General features: G+C 50.7%; 1 protein-coding gene across 7 annotated transcripts in view; it reads right to left on the bottom strand.

The window, feature by feature from the left end:
- Tango2 (transport and golgi organization 2 homolog) overlaps positions 1-13291 on the bottom strand; it is a 53349-nt gene that overhangs the window by 25501 nt on the left and 14557 nt on the right. For all 7 annotated transcript variants that reach the window (XM_006994469.4, XM_015987928.3, XM_006994468.4 and 4 more), the window contains exon 2: positions 3410-3503. In XM_006994469.4, the coding sequence (XP_006994531.1) occupies positions 3410-3465 (56 nt within the window). In that variant the 5' untranslated portion in view covers positions 3466-3503. The remainder of the gene's footprint in view (positions 1-3409; positions 3504-13291) is intronic.

A 13291-nucleotide genomic window follows, 5' to 3' on the forward strand; every position in this document is an offset into this window, starting at 1 on the left:
TCTCGGAGCACCGGCTTCCCCTCTGCCATAGTGGATCACGACAGGCCGGCAGCTCCGGCACCAGCAGTTCATTGTCTTGTAGCTCTGCGGGCTGGGAGTCCAGGATCACAGCATCGGCAGGGATGGTTCCCACCAGGGGCCTGTCTTCCACCTCTCTGTTCACACCGGCATTCTTCTGTCTGTCTTCTCATCTCTTCTCAGGACACCCAGAGTGCTGATTCAGGCCCACTCACGTGGCTTCATTTGACCTCAATCATTTCTTTGAAGGTCTGTCTCTAAAGAGAGTTGTATTCTGATGTACTGCCAGTTAGGATTTCTATTTTTCACTTTTTGGTTTTTTTCTAGACAGAGTCTCAGTCTATAGCTGTGAGAAATTGCTGTCCTGGAATTCAGAGGTCCACCTCTCTCTGGAGTGCTGGGATTAAAGGCCTGAACTGCTACACCTGCTTGGAGTTAGAATTTTAAACATAGGAACTATAATATGCTGTGGTTGTGGACAGCTGTCTAGTTACTTTTCTGTTGCTGTGATAGAACACCATGACCAAGGCAGCTTATAAACGAAAGTGTTTCATTTGGGGCTTACAGTTTCAGAGGGTCAGAGTCCACGATGGCCAAGCAAAGGCATGGTGGCAGGAACAGCGACAGCTCATACTTTTTTTTTATAATTATTTTATGTGCATTGGTGTTTTGCCTGCATGTGTGTTTACTTCTTTTAGACCTTAGGGATGTTTATACGGCTCTTTGGGGACTGTGTCTTTCATGAACATGGCAGAAATCTGAAGCACTGCCAGGGTGTCCTCTCAGTGAGGGTGTCAGATTTTGGAATTACAGACAGTTGTGAGCTGCCATGTGGGTGCTGAGAACTGAACCCAGGTCCTTTGAAAGAACAGCCAGTGCTCTTAACCACTGAACCATCTCTCCACCCACTCCCCCTCCCCCACCCTGCCCCCAGCTCATATCTTGATCCACAAACTAGAGACAGAGTGAGTCACTGGGAATGCTGGGAATGGCCCCAAGTCTTTTGAAACCCCAAATCTCATCCCCTAGTGACACTCCTCCTCCAACAGAGCCACACCTCCTAATCCTTCCCAAAGTGTTCCACCAACTGGGGACCAATTATTAGCCTATGGGAACCATTCTCATTCAAACCCAAGGAGACTTCTCCCACTTCAAAAGCCACCTGTGGCAGTCAATAGTAAGCCCTGGGGACCAAGTCTGGCTTGGTGATCAATCTTTTTTTTCTTTCAGAATTTCATGTTGTCCAGGTTGGCCTTGGACCTCCTGCTTGCATCCCCCAAGTGCTGTGATTAAAAGATGTGAACCACATCTGGTTTCCAACTGAATGAATAAAGGTTGGCCCCCAGGGTCTCAGACTAATTGGATGTGAAGGTGATTTCCAGTGAGGCCCCAGGTGGTGATTGGTAAGTCCCAGAGATTGCCCCCGGAGGCCAGGATTGCTGGAAGGATGAGGTGGGTGGAGCTGGCCACAGGCACAGGCTCTGAGTATTCCCTGCAGGAAGAGGAACAGCTAAACGCCAGCCCCCTAAAGCTGGACAGAGATTTCTGGCCCTATGGATCTGTTAACCTCTGAGCATGGTAGAGAGGAAGCCAGTGAACACATGGTGACCCAGGAAAGGGACGGTGGTGGTGTTGCCTCTTGCTGCCAGTCTGAGTTGTCCGGCCTGAGCCCACTGTGCCTGGGATTCCAGGGGTGTGCTGCACACTCGACTCTCACGGGTCTTTACTTCCTACTTGTACGTGATGTAAACTCGCCGATTTCTTATCCTTCTTTCTTCCCATTTTAATTTTACCTGCAGGTGGTCTTCAAGGAACAAAGTATCAAGTGGGCTCTGGCCAACCCCGGGATTCATGTGCCACTCAAGACTAAGGAACTGTTTGTTGGGCTGGGTCACCCCAGATGGAAACCCAACTTTGCTTTTGCTGGTGCAAGGGAGCTCCATGAACATAAGGGGGGACAGCAGAGGAGCAGGCTGAACCACTGCTCAGCTCAGTACGTGAAGGCTCAGATCCATACTTACTGACTACTTTCTTTTTCATTTTTTCAAGACAAGGTTTCTCTGAGTAGCCTTGGCTGTCCTGGAACTCACTCTGTAGACCAGGCTGGCTTCGAACTCACAGAGATCTGCTTGCCTCTGCCTCCCGAGTGCTGGGATTAAAGGAGTGTGCCACTGCCACCCAGCTTTTTAATTTTAAAGATTGTGTGTTTATGGTGTTCTGCCTACATATATCTGTGCATCACTGGAGTATCTGGTGTAAACCAGATACTGGTTTACACCAGATACTCCAGTGAGGCCAGAAGAGGGCACTGTGTTCCTTGGAATTCACGGTACAGACAGTTGTGAACTGCAAGTGGGTGGTGTCCTCTAGCAGAGCAGCAGGCCATCTCCCCAGCACCTCTACTGTGGATTAATGCGGGAGTGACACCCAGGGCTCTGCTCTGGGCACTGGAGCGGGGCTGTTTCTCCTGTTTGTTGTTGCAGATTCACAGTCTGCTCACTTCTCACCAGCCAGCCCCTAGGTGTACTTCCCATCACCTTCCCTGCGGGATTCCACCTGCAGACTGGACCCTGACTCCCTTAGATCTTCTGCCAGGGGCCACTAGAATTGCCGCCTTCAGCCTGATCCAACTATGCTGCCTGTTCTCTGCAGGAAGAGAAATGCTAACTCCCAGCATTCCTATCGCTGTCCTGAAATGAGGAAACTCAGTCACTGTGACAGGCACGGTGGTGCCTCTGCCATTCTGCATAGTGACTCAGCATGAGAACCTCACTGAAACCACTCAGGTCATTGCTATAATGCATCTTAAAAGTCTGAAAACACTCCAGGAAAATTCGTGAGAGAGGAGTTCTGAAGTCCATTTCTAGCTGTGGGTTAATTCTCTGCCATATTCTCTACATGGACAAATAAACGCTGACATGTCCTGGGGAATGAAGGGGCTCCCTGAGTTCACATGTAGGGAAGAGCAGGGCGGGCGGGCCCCCAGTTCACCCTTCCCTGCCCACTGTCTCCCAAGTCCTTGGCTGGTACTCCAGGTTCCTCACTTTTCAGATTGAGAGCCAAAAACCCACGGATGCTTCCCTCAATCTGCCGCTCTCCAGATCGCTCACCCAAACCAACTCACTGCCATCACCACCCGAATTCTGCAGCAGTGACCCTGATCACAACCCACAGGACTGCACCCCTTCACTCCGCCCTCCCAGCACCCCACGCTAAGCAGCCACTGTCCAGGACAGCCAGGCCAGGCCTGTGCAGGTTGCCTCCAGAGACCAGGCCCACACACCCAGCAGCCTGCCCTCGTCTCTTCCATACATGGCACCCCAGTGGTGAGGAGCAGCCATGTACCCCAGGCCCAGCAGCACGGCAGAGGCGGAAAAAGGGCATTCATTACCTGTATGCATTTTTGGAAACGGGACGAGGATCAAACTTAAAGAAGATGATGCACATGGGTGGCAAGGGAGGCTTTGCTCACACGGTCACAAGGTCTGTGGGAAAAGGAGAACAGTGAGCCATGAACAGCAGTGTCACGGGGCCTTTCAGATGCCTCAGTGGCCCAGAATACACTACCAGGAATGGGATGGACAAGTGAGAACCAGGTCCGGTAACTCCGCCACCACGACACTCCCTGACCCTGGGCACACCACACGGTGTGTGTGTGTGTGTGTGTGTGTGTGTGTGTGTGTGTGTGTGTGTGTGTGCTGGAAGGGACAACAGCAGCAACAGGAACCACACACAAAGCTAGGGTAAGGGACAGCAAATCCACTCCCCTAAAATGGCACTGAGGGAGACACTTCACTTCGGCCCACGGCACCCCAAGGCCGGCCCACTCACCTGAGGTGATCTGTGACACAGAGTCCTGCAGGCCTTTGTCCAGCACACACTCCTACCACCCCAAAGGACCTATTGTTCTACATACCCACATCAGTAGGCAGAAACCTGTGCTGGGCATGTGCACACACACCTGGGTGCTATGTGAGCATGGACCCCATGCCTCAGAGCCTCTGGGGCCCAGAAGGCATTTCCCCATACTTTCTAGTTCTGAGATTAGACCCAATCTAGATGCACCAACTCTGGAAAGAAGACTCAAAGAACCCTGAAATATATACAGGTGCAATGATTTGGTGTCATAGTTCCAGGACACAGCCAATGCATCAGCTGAAATCTGGGACAACCAAGAAACTGTTCCAGCACTGAGGTGGCCGAGCAGTGAGTAGAGGGGCAGTGTGCACAGATGTGAGGCCTAAGTGCAGGAATGTGTGTGTCACTCTGCAGACATGTACATTCTATGTCCACGCGCACCTGTGTATGGTATTTGTGCACAGCGTGACACTGTCTGTGTGAGCACATGTGTGTCCACAGGAGACCACCCCTTTCACAAAGGCACAGACGGAAGATGCCTTGGAGGTCAGGGTAGCTGGGAGGTCGGGTCAGGCTGTGTTCACACCCAGGTTTGGGAAGGGTCAGTGCCGTGGCCTTAGTACTAAGGTGCTAAGCATGGCGTGGCCACTTGAGTTTGGGTACCTCCCTAGGAGGCAGCACACACGTGAGGTGGGTCTGTGGGTCAGGTTCTTGATGGCGCTCTGTGCAGGAGACCAGCACGAGAAACCCAGGCCCGGCCCAGCCTCTATAGGCTAGGGCAGCTATGTCCCAGGTCTCCATGTAGCTACATAGGGCATCATCACTCTAGATGAGGGCCTTCCAAGCCTCTGTGGGCACATCAGGAAAAAGCATGGTCTGGAGACCTGGAGACAGTCTTACTTTTTAGAAATCCTAACAGCTACTACCGCCTTGGAAGAGGCCCCAGCGCCAGGGAAACCAGGGATATCCCTGGGACAGACACTGGAAATTCTAATTCTTGGGCCTATGAAATGGAATTTGTGCTGACTGTGCCTTGGTTGTCTCCACCACGTCAGGCCTGCCACGGTGGTAGAGCCAGCTCAGGCCACAGCCTGCCACGGCTGTTGCTTGCCTGAGTGCCCCGGGGAAGCAGGCAGGCTTCAGAAAGCCTGCCATGGACAATGCCACAATGTGTCCGCCCCCAGACTATCTGGCAAACTGGGGTGACGGCTTAGTGATGAAGAAAACTGGCTGTGGGGCTGGGGAGGTGGCTCAGTGGCTGAGGGCACTGACTGTCCTTCCAGTGTCTCAGTGGCTGAGGGCACCGACTGTCCCTCCAGTGTCTCAGTGGCTGAGAACACTGACTGTCCTTCCAGTGTCTCAGTGGCTGAGGGTACCGACTGTCCTTCCAGAGGACCTGGGCTCAGGCCTCAGCACCCACACGGCAGCTCACAACTTTGTGTAATTCCAGTTCCAGGGGGACCCAATACTCATGGCAAAACACCAATGCATATAAAATAAAAATAAATAATAATAATAATAATAATAATAATAATAATAATAATAATAAAGAAACAAAACTGGCTGTTCTTCCAGAGGACCCAGGTTCAATCCCCAGCACCCATGTGGTGCCTCACAACCATCTGTAACTCTAGTCTCAGAGCATCTATTCTGGCCTCTGTGGGTCCTAGGCACACACATGGAGCATACATGAACATGCAGGCAAAACATTCATACACATAATGTTTTTTTAATTAAAAGGGGGGGTCTCTGAGAAATTGTGTGTACCTAGCATTCCATGAAACAGAGACAGAGTCTCGCTCTGGGGCCAGGGACCCTGAAATTCGGTGACTTTGGCTATCAAGAAAGATTGACATGCATATCACAAACTGGCCATGCTGATTCTAGGAAAACAAAAGCAGTCAGGAAAACAGAAGTAGGGTAGAAAAAGTAACAAGAGAACAAACCAGGGTTCACAGAGTACAAAAAGAACTTTTGTAAAGTTCTCTGAGAAATGATGCTATAGAAACTATAGAGCCAGCAGATGTGTGTGTGTGTGTGTGTGTGTGTGTGTGTGTGTGTCACAGAGAAGTAGCAAATTCACAAGCAGACTGGACACAGCTAATGAGACGGTCCGGCAGTTAGCCAGAGGCAGTGCAAGGAACTGACATCACTCTGGGTCTCAGGAGGCTCATGTTCCTCCTGCCAGCTGCTGTGGATGGGGCTCCCGAACCAACAATACACGCAAAAGCCAGCTCCTGGGCCGCGCACCCGGCTCCTGGGCCGCGCACCCGGCTCCTGGGCCGCGCACCCGGCTCCTGGGCCGCGCACCCGGCTCCTGGGCCGCGCACCCGGCTCCTGGGCCGCGCACCCGGCTCCTGGGCCGCGCACCCGGCTCCTGGGCCGTGCACCCAGCTCCTGGCAGAGCCGCTGGCAGAAGCAGTCCTGGCCACTGTCACCAGACACAGCCAGAGAAGGGGGTTTCTCCAGTTCAGCCGCAGGACCTGCCCTCGTAGCTGGCCCAGGCGGGCGTAGACCAGCCTCCTGGGTGGGAGTGGTGAGGAGGGCCCCACGGTCCACAGGAAGGCCATCGATGTGTCTCCAGGCGGCCTGGAGTCGGAGGTGCTGGCAGAGCCCAGGGCTGCGGCCTCGATGAAGACGCAGTCATTGGGAGAGAAGGACCAGAGGAAAGCCAGCCCCTGGGAGGGGACCATCAGGAACTGCCTTTCTCTCCAATCCCTCACCCCCCACTCAAGCCAGGCCCGCGGCCCATCAGCCCCTCGGCCCTCTCTGGCCAGCAAACCACCCCGCACGCCTTTCCTACTACTGTACCTCTCCCACAGCAGACCCTTCTTTCCCCTGAGCCCAGGTATCTCCCCCAAGAAGCTGCTGGCAAGCAAGCCCCTGTGAGTGCCAGGTGTCTCCAACTTAGCACCGATGGCGTTCTGATGCTCTTTCTGGGCCTGGTGGGGTCCGCAGACATGCTGCTCTCTTAGGCCCCTTCTTGCTCCTGCTGACCTGCAGGGCTGAGAGCAAACCCCGAGTCCACCCCCTAGCCTCCTGATTACCACACTGTGTACAGGAAAGTGGGTATGTAAATGGTCAAAACCACCTCACAGGGTCAACACCCCTGAGCATGCCAGGCACTTCCCATGGTCCCTGGGGCCAGCAGAGCCCATGGGACCGCAGGAGACAACATGTATCTATCACAAGGGTCCTCAAAGGCCGTAAGGCTGTGCATGACGGCCGTGTCTCGGGGAGAGACGAGCCTGGTTTTCCTGGTGACACCTCTACGTCGCCTGGAGCCACCCTGGGCTCATTAGCTAATGAGTTCAGTGGAATTTCTGTCTTTGGCACCCAAAAAAGCCAGAGTGACCAGGGTCATAGAGGATTCTGCAATTGCCTGAGGTCAGATTAGCCCAGTCACCATCGAGAGAGGAGAAAAGGAAAGGAAACTCCGGGAAGATCTGGAGAAACAGCTCAGCAGCGGGGAGCACTGGCCGCTCTTCAAGGGCCCGGGTCATTTCCCTGCGTGCGCACGGTGGCTGCCAACCCTCTGTGACCTCAGTTCCGGGGAATCCGGGGCCTTTTCTGGGCTCCATGGCCACTGCACATATGTGGTACACAGACATACGTGAAGGAAAACACCCACACACATACAATAAAATGGAAAATAAGAACAAAACCTAAAAACCCCCTCTCTGGACACCTGTGGGAACGGGTAAGGAGAGCAGGAAGTCCTGCTGAGCGCAGGAAGCTGCAGTCCTGAGGACGTCTCTGAAAGGCCCGAACAAGTGCCAGGACAGAGCATGCTAACAAGGGCTAGCCCAGGAACTGGGACTCGTGCCACAGGTCCCTGAGGTTAAAGGGTATGGTGGAGTCCAGAGCCGGAACCTCACACCCACTAGTCACTGGGCAGAGGGCTCACACTGTGTCCTTGGCCTGCCTACAACATCTAGCACTCCACTTCCTGGGGTGACCTCCACCAACACAAGTACACAGCTCTGCCCAGGGCTCTCCTGGCAGCCACCGTGTGTGAGGCACAGCAGGCCTGGGTTACCCACACCCTGCACATACCAACTAGTCTGTTTGGAATGTCTTTGGGGAAAAGTGTCCTCACTGACATGAAGCCTGTGTCACTGTGGCTTGTGAGGGTGGCCTTGGGCCATGTGGTTATCAGCTGGATACAAAGTAAGGTCAGCCACATAGACTCACAACCCGCCAAACCCACAAATGAAATCCCTGTGAAACCCTGGGTACCCAAGTTAGCAGGCTGCTGGCAAATCCCGTGTGTGCTGTTCCGCACATCACTGCTGAGAGAACTGAGCAGGGGCACGCAGCTCCACTGAGAACTCGCAATAGGAGCCTCTGTCCCTATTACTGTGGATTTTAATCTGCACCCATGCCCTGTGATAAACTATGAACATGGATACAAGAGCCTTTTGAACTCTGTGTCCTCTCAAATCTCCTGGAGTGAAGGTGGTCTTGGGGTTTCTTCACCAACACCTAAACCGCAGACCTGCAAGAAGTCACCGCACAGTGGCTCAGGGAGGGGGAACCTGGTCTAAGGCCATGTGGTGGCCTCTCCGTCCTGAAGAAACACTCGCTTTCTCACTCCCTACCCCATCTGAGACCTGCTAGTCACTTCACTCCTCCTGAAAGGCCGGACCCTACGCCCATAATAGGCTCCGCTCCATGCAGGCAACTTCCACAGTCAGTCCACTGAGCCTAGTTGTACCTGCCTCTTTGCCCCACCAAGACATCACCCCCCAAGTGTCTACAGGGCCAGAAACTGTTGTTGCAGCCTGTGCTTGATCACGGGCTGTCTAACTGGTCAAATCCAGACTAAACACAGCCACCCTACACAGGAAGGAGAGATTAGATCAAAACAAGACAGAAACCCACTAGGGAAGACATTCAATTCTGTAGCTGCAAGTCTGGCATCCAGGACATGCAGTGTGATGTGGGCTCCGTGGGACTTGGCCAGCCCCGGCTCACAGCCTCCAGGTTCTGCCCTCAGCGGCATTTCACATTCCTGGTGCCCTGACACTCAAGGGTCTTTATCGCAACCTATTCTTCATCCTTTCAGCTTTACACACCAAGCACTCGAGAAATCTCCTCAGGAAATCCAACCCTGCCACACACTGCCTGGCCTAAGATTTTCCTTTAAAAAACGAACAACTCTAGGACAGCGGTTCTCAATCTGTGGGTCGCAACCCCTTTGGGTTGACTGACCCTTTCTTAGGGACTGCATATCAGATATTTATATTATGGTTGGGGGTCATCACAACATGAGGAACTGTATTAAAGGGCTGCAGCATTAGGAAAGTTGAGAACCTTTGGTCTAGGAGCAAGCCTCCATGTCCCTGCAATTCTTGCATCCTGTAAGCCTGTAAAACCATCACCATGTGGACATTGACAAGGTCTGCTACTAGCCTGAGAAACCTAGTCACCAGGTCCCCTGGGACCTTGGCTATCGTAGCTCCCAAATGCTTTCATCGAAAAGCCAACAAAGAGCTGGGTAGTGGTGGCGCAGGCCTTTAATCCCAGCACTCGGGAGGCAGAGTCAGGCGGATCTCTGTGAGTTCGAGGCCAGCCTTGGCTACCAAGTGAGCTCCAGGAAAGGTGCAAAGCTACGCAGAGAAACCCTGTCTTGAAAAACCAAAAGAAAAGCCAACAAGGGCTGGAAAGACGGCTCAGGGCACAAGGGTGTGCACAGCTCTTGTAGAGGATCTGGGCTCAGTTCCCAGGCCCCACATAATGTCTGTACCTCTAGGAGTCTGACTGTCCTCTATATAAGCATCAGGCAGTGCACACAGTGCACATAGTTCACACATGCAAGCAACACACTCGGGTACATAAAGTAACAGCAAGAACCCGGGCGGTGGTGGTGGTGGTGGTGGTGCACACTTTCAATCCCAGCGCTCGGGAGGCAGAGGCAGGCGAATCTCTGTGAGCTCTGGGACAGGCTCCAAAGCTAACATAGAGAAACCCCATCTGGGAAAAAACAAACAAACAAACAAACAGAAAGAACCCCCAAGAACCCCTGCCTTCCCTAAGCAGCCTGTTTCCAGCACAGCACCCTGGCAGCACGCAGCACTCTTCTCTCTCTCTCTCTCTCTCTCTCTCTCTCTCTCTGTGTGTGTGTGTGTGTGTGTGTGTGTGTGTGTGTGGCGCGCTCCAAAACAAACTCATTTTTGGTAGTGGTATAACAAATTTAAATTGAAAATAGACTCTCTGAAAATAGGGAATAAAAACAAAACAGGAAGGCCAGTAAACACTCAGAATTCAAGAGTATGTCCATTGTGCTGGCTAATGTTATGTCAATTTGACACAGACTAGAGTCATCTGAGAGGAGGGATCCCCAACCAGGAAATGCCTCCATAAGACTGGGCTGTAGGCAAGCCTATAGGGCGTTTTCTTAATGTGACCACTGTGGGTGGGGCCATCCCTGGGCTAGTGGTCCTAGGTTCTACAAGAAAGCAGGCTGAGCAAGCTATGGGCAGGACCCCTCCATAGCCTCAGCATCAGCTCCTGTCTCCAGGTTCTTGCCCTGTTGGAGTTCCTGTCCTGACTTCTTGCAAGCCAAATAAACCCTTTCCTTCCAGCTTGCTTTGTTTAGGTGTTTCATCACAATAGTAACCCTAACTAAGACACTCCTAGTCAGAGAAGAGTCACAACTCCCTGAATGCAAAACACTGCACACACACGCAGCATTTTAAAGTCCAACTAGCAACACCTTCCAAGAGCCTTCCACTGTACTTCACCTGAGAGGAAGGACAAGCTCCTTCCCTGAATGTCACGGGGAGAATACAGAACCTAAGAGGTCTGATCCCCACTGCTAGGTCTGGGGCTTTACTGTATACTGCCAAGCACAGGGTTTGACATCCACAGAGCAGCCACACAGATGCCTTAGTCCTGCCTGAACCATCAGTCCAGACACCTGGGCCAGAGGGAAGCCCATTTCCCCAATTCTAATACATCTGCCAAGTCTCCAGCAGGGAGACAGATCCTGATCTACTAGGGAACTTAAGCCTGACATCTCACTCTTTTCAAATGAGTTTTGAGTGTTCTACCCCAGAGCCTTTGATGGGGTGAGGTCCTGTCACCTCCCGAAATGCCCGCAAGGTACCTTTCCTGCCATAGTACTAAGTATGTGGCTTGTTTTTGTTGTCGATTTATTTATTTATTTATTTATTTATTTATTTATTTATTTATTTATTTATTTATTTTTGAGACAGAGTCTCTCTGTGTAGCCCTGGCTGTCCTGGAACTCACTATGTAGACCAGGCTGGCCTTCAACACAGACAGCTACCTGTCTCTGCCTCCCAAGATGCCATTAACAGCTCTGGCCACTCTAGCTTCACATACACTTTTAAATATATCCATGCTCCCCCCACCCCCCACCCCGCCCAACTACATGCTTTTTCCATATCTTTCATTCTTTTTGCTCCTAATTCTCATTACGAACCTGATTGAATTTCCTCCAACAAACTGATTAGTCCATTAGTTTTGAGTTTATTTAGCTTCATTCAACATTTCAGGACACTAACAGGATGTAGACAGATTATTTGCCAGTCTTTGCCACCTGCGTTTCCAGCAGCATCCTGCGCGTTCAGCTACACCAGAAGCGCCCAATGAATGAAACTTAAGACACTCTGGAGCTTCTCTAGCCTACATCTCCAAACTTGTAAATCCACCTTGCAGAACAGTTCCAAAGGCTTAAAAAAAAAACCACATGGTCAGGTTTAGTTGCAAAAACAACCCTACCTTTCCAGCCAGTTTTCCACATTAGTTTCACTGTGACAACATCTGAAAGAAACCACTTGAAGAGGAATGATGATTTTGGCTCATAGTTTCTGACCATCGTGGCAGGGAAGGCATGGTGTAGATGACCATGACTGAGCATGCAAGAGGCCTCGTGTCATGGGGGACCAAGGAGCAGACAGTAGTTTGGACCAGGGCTAGGTATAATCTTCAAAGACCCACCCTGTCCCTAATGACTGCTGTGGAATAAGCCTGCTGTACATTGTGAATATGTATTATTCTCATTGGTTAATAATTTAATAATTGATTGGCTGATAGCCAGGCAAAAAGTATAGGTGGGAAGATCAGACCAAGAATGATGGGAAGGAGCGTGGAGTCAGGGAGATGCCAGCCAGCCTCTGAGCAAGTAGGACGTGTACAAAATGAGGTAACAAGCGATGAGTCACGTAGCAAAACATAAATAGAAATGGGTTAATTTAGGTTATAAGAGCTGGTTAGTAATAAGCCTGAGCTATCATCCGAACATTTATAAGTAATATAAAAGCCTCTCTGTGTTTATTTGAAAGCAGGTGGTTGAGACACAAAAACTCTGCCTACATATGGCGTTCCAACATGGGGCTTAAATTTCCACATAAAACCTGACAAAGTTTTAAAAAGGATTCTAGACACACAAGAACAGAGTCAAGCATGGCTTTTCTCCGGTGGGCTCTGTTTGCTGGTGGTGAACAGAGGCACAGCTCCTTTAAGAGACAACTTCCTGGCTCGGTGCTAATGGCAAAAACAGGCAGCTCTTTAAAGAGGCACGACCACCAAACACATACATGGGGTTTGTGAGCAGCAAGTGGCACGCTACTCAGTGGCGGCATGAACCTAGAAACTTCCCAGAGTTGGGGTGGTAAACACAGCACCCAGAGCTGGCAGTAAATGTACCAGTAAATGAGACTAAGACACAGGGAAGTGAGGGGAGGAGCCAGAGCCAGCACGCCATGATCTAAGTTACACAGCAGGTTTTTTTGTTTTTTTTGCTCATGCAGACAGAAAAGGTTATAGATGTGCAGTAAGGACAGATTCAGACAAAAAGAGCCTCTAAACGGGTCACAGTGTGTTTAAAAACATGTGTAGGCTTGGGAGAGAGAAAACAAAAAGAATATGCACAGTCTTAGATTAAAAAATATAGTTTTAAAATAAAGTCCCTAAAAAAGAAATAGAGTAATGAAAAATATAAGCCATGTAAAAATGGAAAATATACAGAGTCTGGATAACTATATGTTACTCTGTTGTCTTTAAATTCTTTGACTACTAATAATGAACAGATGATAACTGCTAAGAAACATTTGATTATGAAACCTGCTAGATTAAACCAATGCATATATTTTAAAAATATTTTCACTTCAAATTTGAGTCAAAAAATACGTTACTTTGGGAAAGAGTTTTTGCTTTTATTTCCATAGGAAATAAGAGCCTCTGGATTAAGAAAAATTAAGTTTGGTCAAAGAAGACACCCCCCCCTCCGAAAAATCTCCGGTGGGAACAGATGCCCCGGATGATCCAACATTTCAGAGCACCTGTGTTGCAGTTTCCTCTGAGTTCTGCCCCCAGAACTTCAGGGCTATTGGCTGAGATAATCCAGCTTCATAGAATACTACAGTCAGGACTTGACCATAATCCT

Source organism: Peromyscus maniculatus, chromosome 12, assembly GCF_049852395.1.
Source record: "Peromyscus maniculatus bairdii isolate BWxNUB_F1_BW_parent chromosome 12, HU_Pman_BW_mat_3.1, whole genome shotgun sequence".
Lineage (NCBI taxonomy): Eukaryota > Metazoa > Chordata > Mammalia > Rodentia > Cricetidae > Peromyscus > Peromyscus maniculatus.